The 15,425-nt window shown below is 26.1% G+C and overlaps 1 protein-coding gene across 1 annotated transcript; it reads right to left on the bottom strand.

The window, feature by feature from the left end:
• Positions 1 to 6,118: 6,118 nt before the first annotated feature.
• On the bottom strand, positions 6,119 to 7,505 carry LOC113558137 (E3 SUMO-protein ligase PIAS3-like). The gene is made up of 2 exons (XM_026963644.1): positions 7,488 to 7,505; positions 6,119 to 7,342 (listed from the first exon to the last, which is right to left on the bottom strand). Exons 1-2 carry the CDS (start codon positions 7,503 to 7,505, stop codon positions 6,119 to 6,121), a joined length of 1,242 nt encoding a protein of 413 aa, XP_026819445.1.
• Between the last annotated feature and the right edge of the window lie 7,920 nt (positions 7,506 to 15,425).

The raw sequence follows: 15,425 nt of genomic DNA, 5'->3' as shown, positions 1-15,425 counted from the left end.
GGGCCACATCCGGCCCGCAAACCCTTTCCATGTGGCCCGCAATAAAAATACATTTTAAACAAAATTATATGAAAAATTGTAAAAATGTTAATTTTTTTCTACGCATCATAAATACATAGAATATTATCTGACGTCCATAATGTTTTATTTTTACATTTATCGTTCAGAAATTCCATATTATACTCGATAAAGTATTTGAAATGCGATTAATCTAATCTACAAAGATAAATATCATTTATATTTCGGTGTAGGTGCAGTAATAGTGGGTAACAGTTTGACTGTGACCAGTGTTGTTTTGTTTGTACTAGTAACTAGTCGCTATTAGAGTAATTTTAAATATAAGTGTGTACGCTTAATTTGTTCGTTTCAATGTCTCATATCAAACCGATGAAACGTAAAATTGACCAAGAAAGACGGGCTTTTCAAGAAAAATAGTGCTATGCATACATTTTACTAATACTAATTATCTTCCAATATGTTTGATCTGTAAACAAAGTGTATCTGTCATGAAGGAGTACAACATTAAAAGACATTATGACATACATTTAAACCGTATGGACGAATGATTATGAACCATTTAAAAGAACAAGTAGAAAGAAAACTTATTGCCGAACAAACAGGTTTTAGGCCGGGTAAATCCTGCACAGGACAGGTACTAAACTTATGTCAGCACATTCAGAATGGCTATAAGAACAAAAAGTAACAGGGGTTGTTTTTATAGACCTATCTGCAGCATATGATACGGTGAATCACAGTCTACTATTAAAAAAGATACATAAGTGTACAAATAACTGGCACCTAGCAGGTACAAATAATATCTTCTATGCTACGCAATCGATGCTTTACAGCAGTGGTCTCTAACATACGGCCTGCGGGCCACATCCGGCCCGCAAACCCTTTCCATGTGGCCCGTAATAAAAATACATTTTAAACAAAATTATATGAAAAATTGTAAAAATGTTAATTTTTTTCTACGCATCAAAAATACATAGAATATTATCTGACGTTCATAATGTTTTATTTTTACATTTATCGTTCAGAAATTCCATATTATACTCGATAAAGTATTTGAAATGCGATTAATCTAATCTACAAAGATAAATATCATTTATATTTCGGTGTAGGTGCAGTAATAGTGGGTAACAGTTTGACTGTGACCAGTGTTGTTTTGTTTGTACTAGTAACTAGTCGCTATTAGAGTAATTTTAAATATAAGTGTGTACGCTTAATTTGTTCGTTTCAATGTCTCATATCAAACCGATGAAACGTAAAATTGACCAAGAAAGACGGGCTTTTCAAGAAAAATAGTGCTATGCATACATTTTACTAATACTAATTATCTTCCAATATGTTTGATCTGTAAACAAAGTGTATCTGTCATGAAGGAGTACAACATTAAAAGACATTATGACATAAATCATCGTAATATTTATATATTACGCATTATATATCATTATATATACGTACGCAAAATGGATTCGGCATTGGGTATAAAATATTATACTTCGAGTAATTTCATGAGCATTATCTCCGCGTCCTATAGCATTTATATTAGATGATCATTGAAATGATTGTACAAATAATTCATCATAGTATAAATTATTAGTGTACCTACCATATAATAATATATTACTGTGCAACTATTTAGTAATTATCTACTTTAAATTTGAAAATATTTATATAATTTTTTTTTTGCCTTTTGATCTTAGTATTTTGAAGCTTGAAACAATGTTATATTTTTCTTTTACTTTCACTAGCATATCCTGATTTGCAGCTTGATACAAAACTCTTATTTGGCAATTTTAATTAATGAATTTACCTATTAAACTTTTGAAAAAGATATAAATTATTGTTCAATAGTCAATAACAAACGTTTAAATGGTTAGTCATAGTTCTTACAATAATTCTAATAAATTTGGAACAATATTGGGAGGTGATTTGTATTTTAAATACTGTTTGTTATGACTGGAGTCTGGATTCTACCTCTATAAATTTATTTTATTAAATTCGTGCCTATGTATAACATTTTTATTTATTTCAACTTGCTAGTATGATATAATCATATTTCATATAAATTATGAAATTTGAACAATAATACTATAATATTATAATGTCTATATACAATGCACTAAAATAGTAAATAGTTAATGTAACCGGCCTTCGAGTAATGTGGCGGTGCTTGGCTGTATTCGTGTTAACCAAATTAGTGCCGTCAAAAGTCGTGCCACTTTTTTCACGAAGTGTTATCACTTTCTCTTCTCTACATCGTGATTGAAACTATTGAAACGCTACTCTAGTTTCGCTGTGGCACTATAGTTGTTAATTTCGATCGAATTTTTCTTCCACGATATCGATATAATAAATCGTTTTTACTTTCAGATGTGTACGGCACTGCGGCCACTTTTTCAATTCTGTGTTGACAGGTTCTAACCATCTCTACAGAACACTTCAAGTGATATCAGTGGTTAAGTGTATTATTCTACTCGAAATTGTAGTATTATATTTTTCAGCATTTAGTTTTTATCTGTTTCAATCGCGTATTCGCATCTCCGTTGGTCGTGAACTGCCTACTATTATAAAACAACATTTGTCAATATCGTCAGTTTTCGAATCGGTTCGGTTTAAAATAACTGGTTGTTAACCATTTCATCAGGGTGTTATCGGCCATTCTTGAATCAAAAACCATGTTTTACTCTATGCGTCGTATGAATGTATGTACCTACCTTATTGTATGTTGTTGTATATGTGGCCTTATTATTATGGCTCGGAAATTATGGGAACTAATATAGGCAAAATATGAACGAATAAATAAGTATAAAATAGATACATAAATAATTAGTAAATTAGTAAATAGTATTATATATTTATATTTATTATTAATTTTGTAAGTACCTATATTAGTTGTTTTTTACACCCCCCCCCTCCATTTGCTCACAACCTGCCTGTAACTTCCAAGCCCTACTTATTATATTATTGTGTTAATATACTAAACCAATCGAGCATGGGTGTTGTACATTTACTCAGATAGATTATCTTAGAAATATTGAATTACTAAGGTAGATAGGGTTCTGAAATTGCATATGATGTATTAAAAAAAATGATTATTTATTTTTAATTTTTTAATTAAAAATTTGTAGTAATTATAATAGACACTTAAGACAAAATTTTTATAGAAAACTAAATATAGCGCAAATAGTACCTATTCAATATTCAGTATTGCATATTTAAATTAATCGAGCTTATAATAAAAATATTTATTAAAATACTATATTATAGTATTAATATGATATATTACTCTATTTTATTGAATTTTTTATCTGTGGATCACCTACTGAACAAGGAGTAATTTAAGAATATAAAAAACTAATGAAATCAACTTTGTAATAAATGACTACTAACTAAAAGAAGTAATATTATTATTATCCTTTGGAGAAACAAACATATTTCTAGGTAGGTATATGACCTCTTCTAATATAAATAATTTTCTAAATAATAGATTTGCCTTAATATATGGTATCATTAAATAATTTTAAATGTATAATATCATTGAAGAACAAATTAAGTCCATGTACAACACAATCATCAAGTTTATTTGAAAATATATTTTACTATTCAAATGTCAAATGTTTTTCATGTTTTTGGCATTAAAAGAAAAAAAAATGTAATTATTATTATTTATTTATTTATCGTAACAATACCAAAATCTTTAATTCATTAAATTTCTTCAATGATGATCAGTTTTAATCGAGGTTGACTTAAAAAAATATAGGATTTTGATATGTTACTATACAATTTACAATACTTTTGCTATACACATGTGTTCAGTTATCACACATAACACTTAACACTTTGAAACTCAAAATATAAATATTAGTACATTATTTTAACCTTGTCAAGTAGTCTATTTTAAATTATAAAAGTAGGTGGACAAAAATCAGGCCTCTAATAATGTTTATTACTTTTATGTATTTTAAAATTCATAAATTAAATTAAAATTGGATATAATAATATTAATTTTGGTTTCAATGATTTTGCAAATAGGATAAAATGATTATTTATGTAAAATAATGTTTAATTTAAAGTTTTGTTGATTGTGACATTTTAAATTTAATATTTCACATTTTGATTAATTTAATATAATATATATGTATATGTTGTCAGAAAATTATGTTGTGTGTAATTAGTAATTATCGTGTGATTTTATATTTGGTAAACGAATAAAATTGTATTAAATATTTATTTTTCTAGAAATTTTTTACAGTAGTACAACTCAAATTTATTCATCTATTGAAAGTGGATATAAAATCACTAAAAATAAAATAACCAATTGCTACATTCAACACTTTAAAGTCGGTATCTAGTTTTAAGATTGTGTTCAACTTGTTTGACTTAAAGAAGAAATGCAAACAAAATGGAAAAAATATAAAATTAATCTTATTTTTAGGATATTAATTTATTATTAAAAACTTGAGACAAAATGTATGTTTCAGACATTTGTGTAACTGTAAACCCAACTTACAGTAAAACCTTAATTAACTTGATTTATTTTATTACTGTACAAAATGCATAATCCTATACCACACATAGGGTTGCTAACCATTCAGGTGAAACTTGGATAGTACAGATTTTCTAGTACCTGTCCAATGTTAAGTGTACAGTTTACCTTTCAAATGAAATGTATTTGCCAAATTATATCAATAACTTTTTACTCATAAAAAAAAAAGGTTTTTATAGATGTGTCCAGTTTTTGAAATTATAAAAGTTGGCTGGCAACCCTAACCGTACACAAAAATAATGATACCATAAAAATGTATTAGAATTGAAACATAAGGGGAAATTAGGAGAAATTATGGGGGAAGGCTCAGCAATATATGCTCATACACCTATATGTACCTACTACAGAACTAGAGCTGCTCGTAATTATTTAATTCGATAAGAAAATTTACAAAGTTTGACATGCATACTAAACAATTTAACCATAATAAAGTACATATATAATTACGTGCCTAATCTTAAACATTTTATAAGTATTCTAATCAGAAAATATTAAGTTATTAAATTAATTGAATAATATCCAATGCTCAAACAAAATAGTCAAGTATATAACAAAATCAGTTCATCTAGTGATGTTAAAATGCGGTATTCTTTTTCTTTTTTTTTTTGTATTATACCGTATTTTACACATTTTATGCGGTATAAAATACTGTATTAAAAGATATGCAAATTTTAAATAACATAAAATGTAAACTTGATTATTCAACCATTGTCCATTTTCCATTTGAAAATTGAATCTTTATAATATTTAAGGTTCAATGGTTATAAATTGGAGAGGAAAAAATCACGCAAATTAATAATTTCGGTATTATAAAAACTATCTATAATATAAATAAACATTAACTTAAAACTAAAAATGTATAATGCATGGTTAACTTAATATTTAATGTTTAAAATTTAAAATTTTGATAGATAAAAATGGATACAAAGTTAACAAAAAAAGTTAAAACTAATACTATTCTTAAAAAATGATTTTGATTCAATTATAAAATAAAATATTACAGTAATTAAAATAACTATAACTAAAAGCTATTATAGAATTTAGAATTGATGCAATATTTACATATAAATTTAATTAAATAAAAAACATGAAATTGAGTTTTGTCAAAGTAAAAATATTGTTAGCAAATAAATTTTTAATATAAATTATCCTATGGTACTTATAACATTATTGACAGTTTGATTGCTATTTAAATCAATAATGAGACATATATTCTAATGAGAAGGAATCACAACAGCCTACAGCAAGCTGTATCTTTATAAACTAAAAAATAAAAATATGATTTAACTATAAAGTTCAATAAGACATTTAATTATTATTATACTAATCAATAAGAGTAAATTATTATTAACTTTTTACAATTAATTCGGTTTTGATGAAATGATCACTTTTCGGAAAATGGTTAAAAAAAATTTTTTCTATTTACAATATCTACAAATTTGTTAATTAGATTCTTCTTCTTTTTGTGGATTATATTTTCAACGTTTGGATTTTGGTATGATCTTTATTTCACCATTGTTATTATTTCTAATATTATCATCATTTGACAATATAATTGTCGATTCAGTTCTTTCTTTTTGAATTACTTGAAAAAGCATTAGTTTTTGTTTCAACCCAAGTACCATCTTCCAATAAAATAACATTTTCACATTCTTCACTTACAGTTGGACTTTGAACTATTTTAAGAAAATATTCATCAATTTCAATGTTTTCAAATTTAACTCGTTTCTTACATAATGGACATAACCATGTTTGTTTTTGTTCATTCATTCGTAAGAAACTTATTGCATCAAAACATTGCAAATGTACACATTCTACACCTCGTGCAGGCAGTTTCATTCTTTGCATAGTTAATGGATCCTTGATAGTAACAGAATGAGTGCCAACTCTAATGTCGATTTCACTTTTATTAAGTTCCTTAATAAATTTTAAAGTTTTTTCATAGGCGCGTGTCGGTTTTTTTATAAGTTCTACAATCAGATCTTCCCAAGTTAATTTTTGGACTACAAAAACACCAACAATATAACTAATTGGTTCATCTGACCATGACACACCTAATAAATCCTTTAAACCTGTTTGTAAATTCAAATATTCAGTTAACTCTATAGGAATATTCTGTCGCCATGGAAATGAAATGCTGTCGTCGTCTGTTGAGTTTAACTCCTCGGGTACTTCTGGCAGTTTTGACTCATCTTCCATCTCTAAATCACCCGTATTTAACTCAGGTAACTTACATTGACGACCATTCAGAGAAACATTAAGGTTGTAAGGTAGACGTTCAATTAATGATTTCCTTTCAAGTTGTTCTAATCTTAAAATAATTGTATGCTTATATTTGTTGGATTTATTATCCCATGATTGAACAATAAAATTTTTAATACTTTCTTCTATAAAATAGATGCTAATTAATTTAGAAGAAGTAGGACTGCAGTATAAGGGTGCTACCACAGTTTTTAGTGTCTTAAAGAATGGTAGATCATGTTCAAATGTTATGGATGCGGTTGGATTTATAACAATAGGCGCTGGAATTAGAGGTGTAGGTATAGGTTTGTTGAGTAATCTAAGTTGTTTTATCTGTTTTGATCGAGCATTATGAACTTTTAAAATTTCTTTTTTCGCGAAAGATTTTTGAGATGGACTAGCAGATGATGTTAAAAAATTTATAAGACGGTTACATAAAGACGTTTTGTTCCCATGTATTACCTGGTTTGGTAAAACACATAAAATTCTTCGTATATCTTCTGAACTAAATGTATGCACAATATGATGTAAGGCGTCATCAACAACCTAAAAACAAAATAAAAATATAATTTAACAAATAGGTAATTGAAAACATAATAAAAAAACAAATAATTTATAATGAATTAATAGTCAAAAATTATTCTTCATTAACATAGGGCCACTCTTTATTCTTTATTTATTATTTAGTTACTTTTAATAAGCTAATCATAGTCAAGATTGTTCTTAAATTTAAATTATCGAAACTCTTTTTTTACAACATAATAATTTTTAGAAATAATTGTTTTCCAATATTATTTATATTTGTAGTAGTGTATATTAAATCATAAAAATTATTACAGAAGTATGTTAATGCTTGTTTTAAACTTAAAAAAGAATAAATATGAACATTAACATTTGGGTCATTATATAAAACATAATCAGACCATGGAAAGCCCCAATAAAATCACCAATAATTAAAACACTTAAATTAGAGTAATAATTATAAATACATTTCACATTATTCCATTAACATATTTATACGAAACATTGCAAGATAGCTGAAAATATAATTCATTACATTTTAACTCTAAAATACAAATTTTTGTAAACGACATTAATATCAAATTATAATCGTTTTGGATTTAAATTAATACTTTTTAGAGAAATTCGTTATAATACCCTTCTCTCTCCCCTCTTTTTTTATTGAATATTATATGTCAGAGTTGATAAATTGAATGATATAACTAATGTATTTGCTAATTATTTTTCATTAAGTTATGATACTAATAACTACTATCAATATCCATTTAAATGTTTTGTTCAATACATATTATCAACAAGTTTTAGTTTTTAATGGTTTCATATTTGATAGTAAAATTATTGGTTTTCTTTGTCCACTCAATAACAAATCTTGTAAAAAGCCAGACAGTATCCCATTATTATCTTTATTAAGTGAATAGATACATTAGTTATAGAATTTACAAAAAAAGCGGGAAAATATATGAGTCAAGAACAATTTGGCTTTCATAATGGACTTAGAACTAGAGAGAATTTATTTAGTACACAAATACTTATTCAAAGATGAAGAGATATCAACTAAAAAAAATAATTGTGATTCATCGATTTATTTAGAGAAATCATTTGATAAGGTAAGGTATGAAAAACTGTGAGTTTTTACAGCTGAATAACAAAAACTTGGTATAGATGGAAAAGACTTACAATTCATAGGAAATTTAACTTTGGGAAAATGCGGAAGAGGACATTTTCATAAATAGAAAAAATAGAAATGTTATTAACATCCTGAGATACGAAGATAATTTATTTAATTATTGATTTGGATTATTTTCGGCCTCATTTAATATGAGCATGATAACCTGATTTATAATTTTTTATTTCTCCATGTGAGACTACCCGAAAGAAAATGTTTGAAAAAATCTGTTTTACTCATTGGAAGAACTTTAAGCTTAAGAAGGAAACGATGCTACCCGTTAATAAGAGCTTGAAAATTTCCTTCGTCAATGAATCACTGTTAAAAGCCTTCATGTTCCTGATATAATTTTCAATACTTGATGCATAAAATAGCATAATCAACTGAATAATATAAAATAAACCTCATCACTATATGTTGCGTCTTTTTTATTTTTTCAATATTATTTCAAAATTGTATTATTTGTTTTGCCGCACAATGATTTAATCAATTAATATGAACTATGTACAAGATACTGTGCATATTGGTACCAAGATACAATTCAACTTTCTGTTACCTTGAATCAATTTACCTATTATCTGTATCATTTACGATGAATTATTAATAAGTCAACATTTATTAACCTTTACGCATTTTAACTAAAAGACGAAAAAAATTGAATTTTTATTAGCGGAAAAATTAAAATTGCGTTCTCCTAATTAATTTTAAATGAAAATACCAGATGATTACAGAATTCATTTCTAAAATGAATGAACAATATTTTGTTATTATTCTTGGTTAAAAAAAATTATTATTTAAGAAAAAAAAATACCGTTGAAAGCGCCCGAATACTTTTTAAGAATCTTGAGACCTATAGTAAAAATTAAAGAGTTTATCTCGAAATTTAATTATATAAACACTAATTTATAATTTTTCATTGAATTAAATTCCACGTCATTAGCTCAATTGATAAACGTATTCAAAAATATTAACAATAACTTCAAGTTTACTAAATTTCTATCGTGGCTTTTTAGCAGCAAGAATGTGCAGAACTTTATAATAACTCAAACTATGACAATAAGTAAAAGTTCCGCTGTATCTTAATTTGATAAAATCTCATACAGTCACAGTATACCACAGAAGAAAATGTCATACTATAATAATATAATTTTAATATTATGGTGTACGCACATTATCGAACTATCAAGTTAACCTTAAACTTTTACTACCCTGAATTGTCTAATTATAAAAGATATTATCTTCGCTCATTATATTTCGATATGATCAATATTATTTAATCTTAATTCTTGACTAACTAATATGACATGTCTTATAGTTAATTAAAACTGTAATATACATATATAATGCATGAAAATTGGATATCAATTTAGCAACTTAATTGTAAAATTGTTTGTTAAGTTTTTCTTGTAATTAAATAGTTAAAAAATTTATGGAATAAATAGGTTATTTATCTTGCTTATATACATTAATTATCGAGCCGTAATAGTTTTGTACTAATGGCTAATAAAAAAAAAATAATAATACAATTTTATTTATAATTTAAATATCTATTTATTATTATTAAAAAAAATTTTTTTAAAAATAGGTTATTAAAATATACCTAAGAAATTATTTGTTTTTTGTTTTTACTTTTTAGGCTATTGCATAGCTTTTATCGCGGGCCTGGTGACTGATCAATAATTTTTCGTAATGAAAAAGCGTAAGCGCTAAGATCCCCTATTTTAGTTGAATCTGTTAACCTAACCTAACCTAGCCCAGAAGCATCTTAATCTACTCAAGAAACACCTGATATTGTATATCAAATTAAATTGGTGCCGCTAATTTTTGTAAAAGGCGTAATTTACTTTTCAAAAATGTGTGAAGCCTAAATTGAGCTAATTGAGGTTGACAATTTTTATAGTAAATCCTTTTCAGATCGCCTAAAAATACAAACGGCCAATCCCAAATCATATAGATCTCTGATACATTTTCTAAAAAAACAGAATGCCCTATACCACACTTATCAACTAAAAAGGGATAATCCTATTAGAGTAGTCATCTTCAATATACATCCTTCTACATCCACAGAACTAATTCAATCTGAGGTAGAATTGCGCTTGTTGAGGTCAGGCAGGTCACTAACGTACTTTACAAAACCACCAAATGCCCAATTCTCCTTTTCTTCATTGACTTAGAAAGTTGGAACCCACTGACCAGTTAAATGATATATTCAAACTATCTAGCATACTTCATACAAAAAAAAGAACCCTATAAGCCGAAGTTGATACGGTCACACGCGTTCTTACTGTGAATATTTAACACGTTTTATCCGCTGCGGAGACTCACTTCATCATTGCACTGCATTAAACCAAGATACAGTCCATCCAAATGCGCCCTATGCTTAGACAATCATCCAGCGAACTATCGAGGATACAACGTTTACAGAGAACTGCAACGCCAAACTAAGCCTAACAATAAAAGTAACTTTCTACATGATAATGTTAATTTTAAGTCTGCAACTAATAATCATACCAATAATAATTCTAACACCCACTTCTCTCTCCTCTTCTCAAAAAACATATACCTAAGCCACGATCATCCAACGATAGCATTCATACAGTTTTCAATGAATCCTCTCCTGATATTAATAAATTAATGCCAAGCTTTTTAGATAAATTCAAAGCACTCATACATCCTTTATTAGCTCTGTTTACTAAAGTTGTATTTAATTTAATTGATAAAAAATTGACTAGTCTTTTACCCACCAACGCATCTATTAATTTTACAATTTAACACAAACGGCCTAAGAAACCATATAAATGAATTACAAATAATTTTACACAATAAACGTATTGCCATTGCTATAATTACCGAAACGCACTTCACAAAAAACTTTTACTTCATCATACCTGATTACAAATTAATAAATACCAATCACCCTGACAACACCGCACACGGAGGAGTAACCACATTTATAAAAGCATTTCTAAAATTTCAAGTAGGTACTTACGAATTTTTATCAAGACCACCTACAAACCTGTGCATTAACAATAAAATTAAATTTTACACTATTTACTATTGCAGCAATATATAATCCCCCAAAACATAAAATAACTGACCAAAAATTAACTGATTACTTCAACACAATTCAACATAACAATTTTATAATTGGGGGAGACTACAACGCTAAATATCAATCTTGGGGCTGTTGGGCTAATAACCTAGAAGAATTGTCTCACACAAGTTTGTCTCTGATAATAATTATAAAGTACTTGCCCCTCCTGGGCTAACATATACAAGGAAAAATCCGGACATTCTATACATAGTTACCGAAATTCCCAATAATATTCATAATACTGTTGAAAACCTTTTGGATCTTAACTCATCAATACTTCTAAATTTAAACACTTGTCCACCAACCCGTTCCAAATTACCTAAACTATTCTATTATCACACTAATCAGCTCCAATCCATGATCTTATCCAACAAAAAATTAATTTTAATGTTAAACTATAATCTACAGACGATATTGACTGAGCAATTAATGATTTTACTAACTGCATACAGGGCTGCCTGTGAATCCACAAATATAAATGAGCATTCCAAAATAACTAATCCTACTCCCTTAAATATAAGACTCATAATAGCTTAAAAACGTAGATCTAGAGCTCACTATCAATGAACTTGACTTCCATCGGATAAACACAATTGCAATAGACTAACAAATAAACTTTATTTACTTGATAAAAAATTATCATTAAACATAAACTAGCATCTTATGAAAATCATTTATCCAATCTTTCCACTTAATACGGAAGTCTATGGAAAATTACTAAACAAGATCTTAGTTACAAATTTGCTAATTTTCCAAAAAAAAAAAATAAAGAAAACGGTATTTTTGTCTCCACAGATTCAGAAAAATCAGAACTATTTAAAACTCCTTTGTCTCATATATTTTAACCCCACGATAACATAATAAATAATGATACTGTTATCTCAGTAAATAAGTTTCTTGATACTCATCTTCTCTTATCTACTCCAGTCAAACATTTATCATCAAATGATGTCAAGTATATAATTCATAAGTATCTTAATCAAAAATCTCCAGGTTGACCTTATCACTGCTGAAGTCACTAGGCATCTTCCAAAAAAAGCAATCGTTCATCTCACACATATTTATAATGCCATCTTAAGATAGTCATATTTTTCATTAGTCTGGAAATGTTCATCTATCATCCTTTTTCCAAAATCTAACGGATCTCCTAATCTATTAACATTATATAGACTTATAAAAATAGTATGGAATCATAACCATCCAATTATTTCTTGTGATGCAATGAAATATTTAAGAACCAACAGTGAAATATGATTTCATTAAATTTAATTTAATACTTAGTTCACGTATACTAATTTCATATAGATGTATACTTTTTAAATATTAACAAGTTTTAAAAAGCAGCTATTTATTTTTTGTATAAGACTAGTACGATCAATAAATTTAAGTATTAACAATTTAAATTGGGATATTATAATACTAAGTAGTAATGATATTAATAACGATGATACTAATTTTATGATCAAGATAGATTTATGTATAATTAATTCTACTAAAAAAATTTCTAGAAAATTTAATGCTTTTCACTATAAATTAAAGCCACGAATAACAAAAAGAACCATTGTTTCTACAAAACACAAAGAAAAATGTAGGGTCAAAAAGTTAAAAATCTAAGTAAGAAATTTACTTAACATTATAATTAAGAAAGCTAAAAGTATTTATTATCATAATAAAATATATAATAATAAATTCAATGTTAAAAAACTTTGGGAAAAAATTTACTATATAACTAATAACACATCAAATAATTCCAAAAATACAGTACATTTGTTAATAAATAATGAGGGTACTATGATATTTGATAATAAGATTATTCCCAATATTTTTAATGATTTCTTTTCCACAGTAGGGAAGAAGATCTATGATAATATTTTAAATAAAAATTATTTTAAAAATAATCTTCAAGATTTAAATAAGGGATGTTATGTATATGATAGTTTATATTTTAGTCCTATCACTTGTAATTAAATTGTAAAGTTTATACTTAAAATGTAAGGATCATTGTTCTTTTTATGAAAACAATTTATCAAATAAGGTATTAAAAATGATTTCTACATCTGTTTCAAAACCTTTGGTAATTATATTTAATAAAGTAATTGAGTTAGGTATATTTCCTCATGTCTTCAAAAAAACAGTGGTTATCCCATTATTTAAATCCGGTGATAAATACTTGCCTGAAAATTATTGACCAATTTATTTTACCTTATCAATTTCAAAAATCTTAGAAAAATGTATTAAAGTCATGTATTAATTTTTTAAATAAAAATAATTTTTTTCTTGTAAACAGTTTAGTTTTAGGGAGGAATGTCTACTAATTACGCTTTTTTTCATATTACTAATATAAAATAATATAATATAATTAGATTTCTGAAAACGTTTATAAAAGTAATTATGTAATAGGCGTTTTTTCTTGATATAAAAAAAGTATTTGACACTGTAAATCTAAATCTATTAATTACAAAATTACACTATTTCGGGATAAGAGGTAATATTTTAAAATTAATTAAGTCATGCCTAAGCGATAGAACTCAAATAGTAAGGGTTAATAGTGAATGTAGTAATGTATATAATATTTCGATTGGTGTTCAGCAGGGTTCTGTCTTAGGCCCTTTATTATTCAATATTTATGTTAATAGCCTTCTTAATGTTACTATAAAAGGTGATATTTATAGTGTTGCTGATGATACAGTTATGCTTTTTAATAATAAAAGTATTGAAGTCCTATTTGATGAAGTTAATATTTCATTAGATAGTGTTCAGAGTTGGTATGATAATAATTTTTTGGAGTCTTAATGTTAGATTGAATTATACATACAATTATTTAAAAACTATAGTGAATATTACCAAGGTGAAATTATTAATTTGATATTGTTTTGTTTAGTTATTAATATTGATAATCTTTACGTTAAACTCTAATTAACTATACTCAAAATGCCAATTATAATGTAATATACAAATTCAAGTACACGTAAATGTTTGTAAAAATCTATATTATAAAAAGTTTCCATTTTATTGTAAGTAGTCATTTATAATTTATAATATACTTATAATACATTTTATTCTACCTAAAAGTCTGACTAAAAACTGAAATATTATAGTAAATATTCATCAAATATATAAAGTAAGATCAAAAATTATCATATCGGGAATATACTCATATTAAATAATATTGGATATAACAATTTAATGACACAATTAATTAACTTATTTCACACTTATCTCACAATTTTACCGGTTCACTTAAAATTCATATTAAAAAAAAAAAAAACTTAAAGAATGAATAACTCGAGGATTATTAATTAAAAACAGAAATCTATTATCCATTAAATTACGTAATAGACCTTTAGATAGGAACTTGAAATTAACATAAACTTACTGAATATATTAATAAGAAAAGCAAAAATATTTAATAATCGAAAAAAAAAATAATTGCTGCTGGTAAGAAATTTAATTTATTTGGAGAATTTTAAAGGAAGTTACTAGTTAAAATAATAATTAATGTATCATAAAAAGCATAAATAGCAATGGTAATCTAATAGAAAATAAAAAAGACATCTGTGATGTTTTTAATAGATTTTTTTGTTAGTTGGTAACAATATTGAAAATAATATTAGATCTACTGAGTTGTTGAAAAACCTTGGAAGTTTTTAAACAATAACTGTAATATTGAGGATTCATTTTTTTTTTTAGGCAAATAACGATAATTTATATTGAGCAACATATTAATAACATTAAAGGCAATACTTATTTGTTAAGTATAGGTTAACTAATTTTATAATAAAAAAAACAACAATATAATGTAAGGGAAACAGTATAATTATACTGTTTAAAATTGGAATAGGTTAATA

This window comes from Rhopalosiphum maidis, chromosome 3 (assembly GCF_003676215.2).
Source record: "Rhopalosiphum maidis isolate BTI-1 chromosome 3, ASM367621v3, whole genome shotgun sequence".
Taxonomy (NCBI): Eukaryota; Metazoa; Arthropoda; class Insecta; order Hemiptera; family Aphididae; genus Rhopalosiphum; species Rhopalosiphum maidis.
The sequence above is the reverse complement of the archived record's forward strand: the minus strand, read 5'-3'. Positions and strand labels throughout refer to the sequence as shown.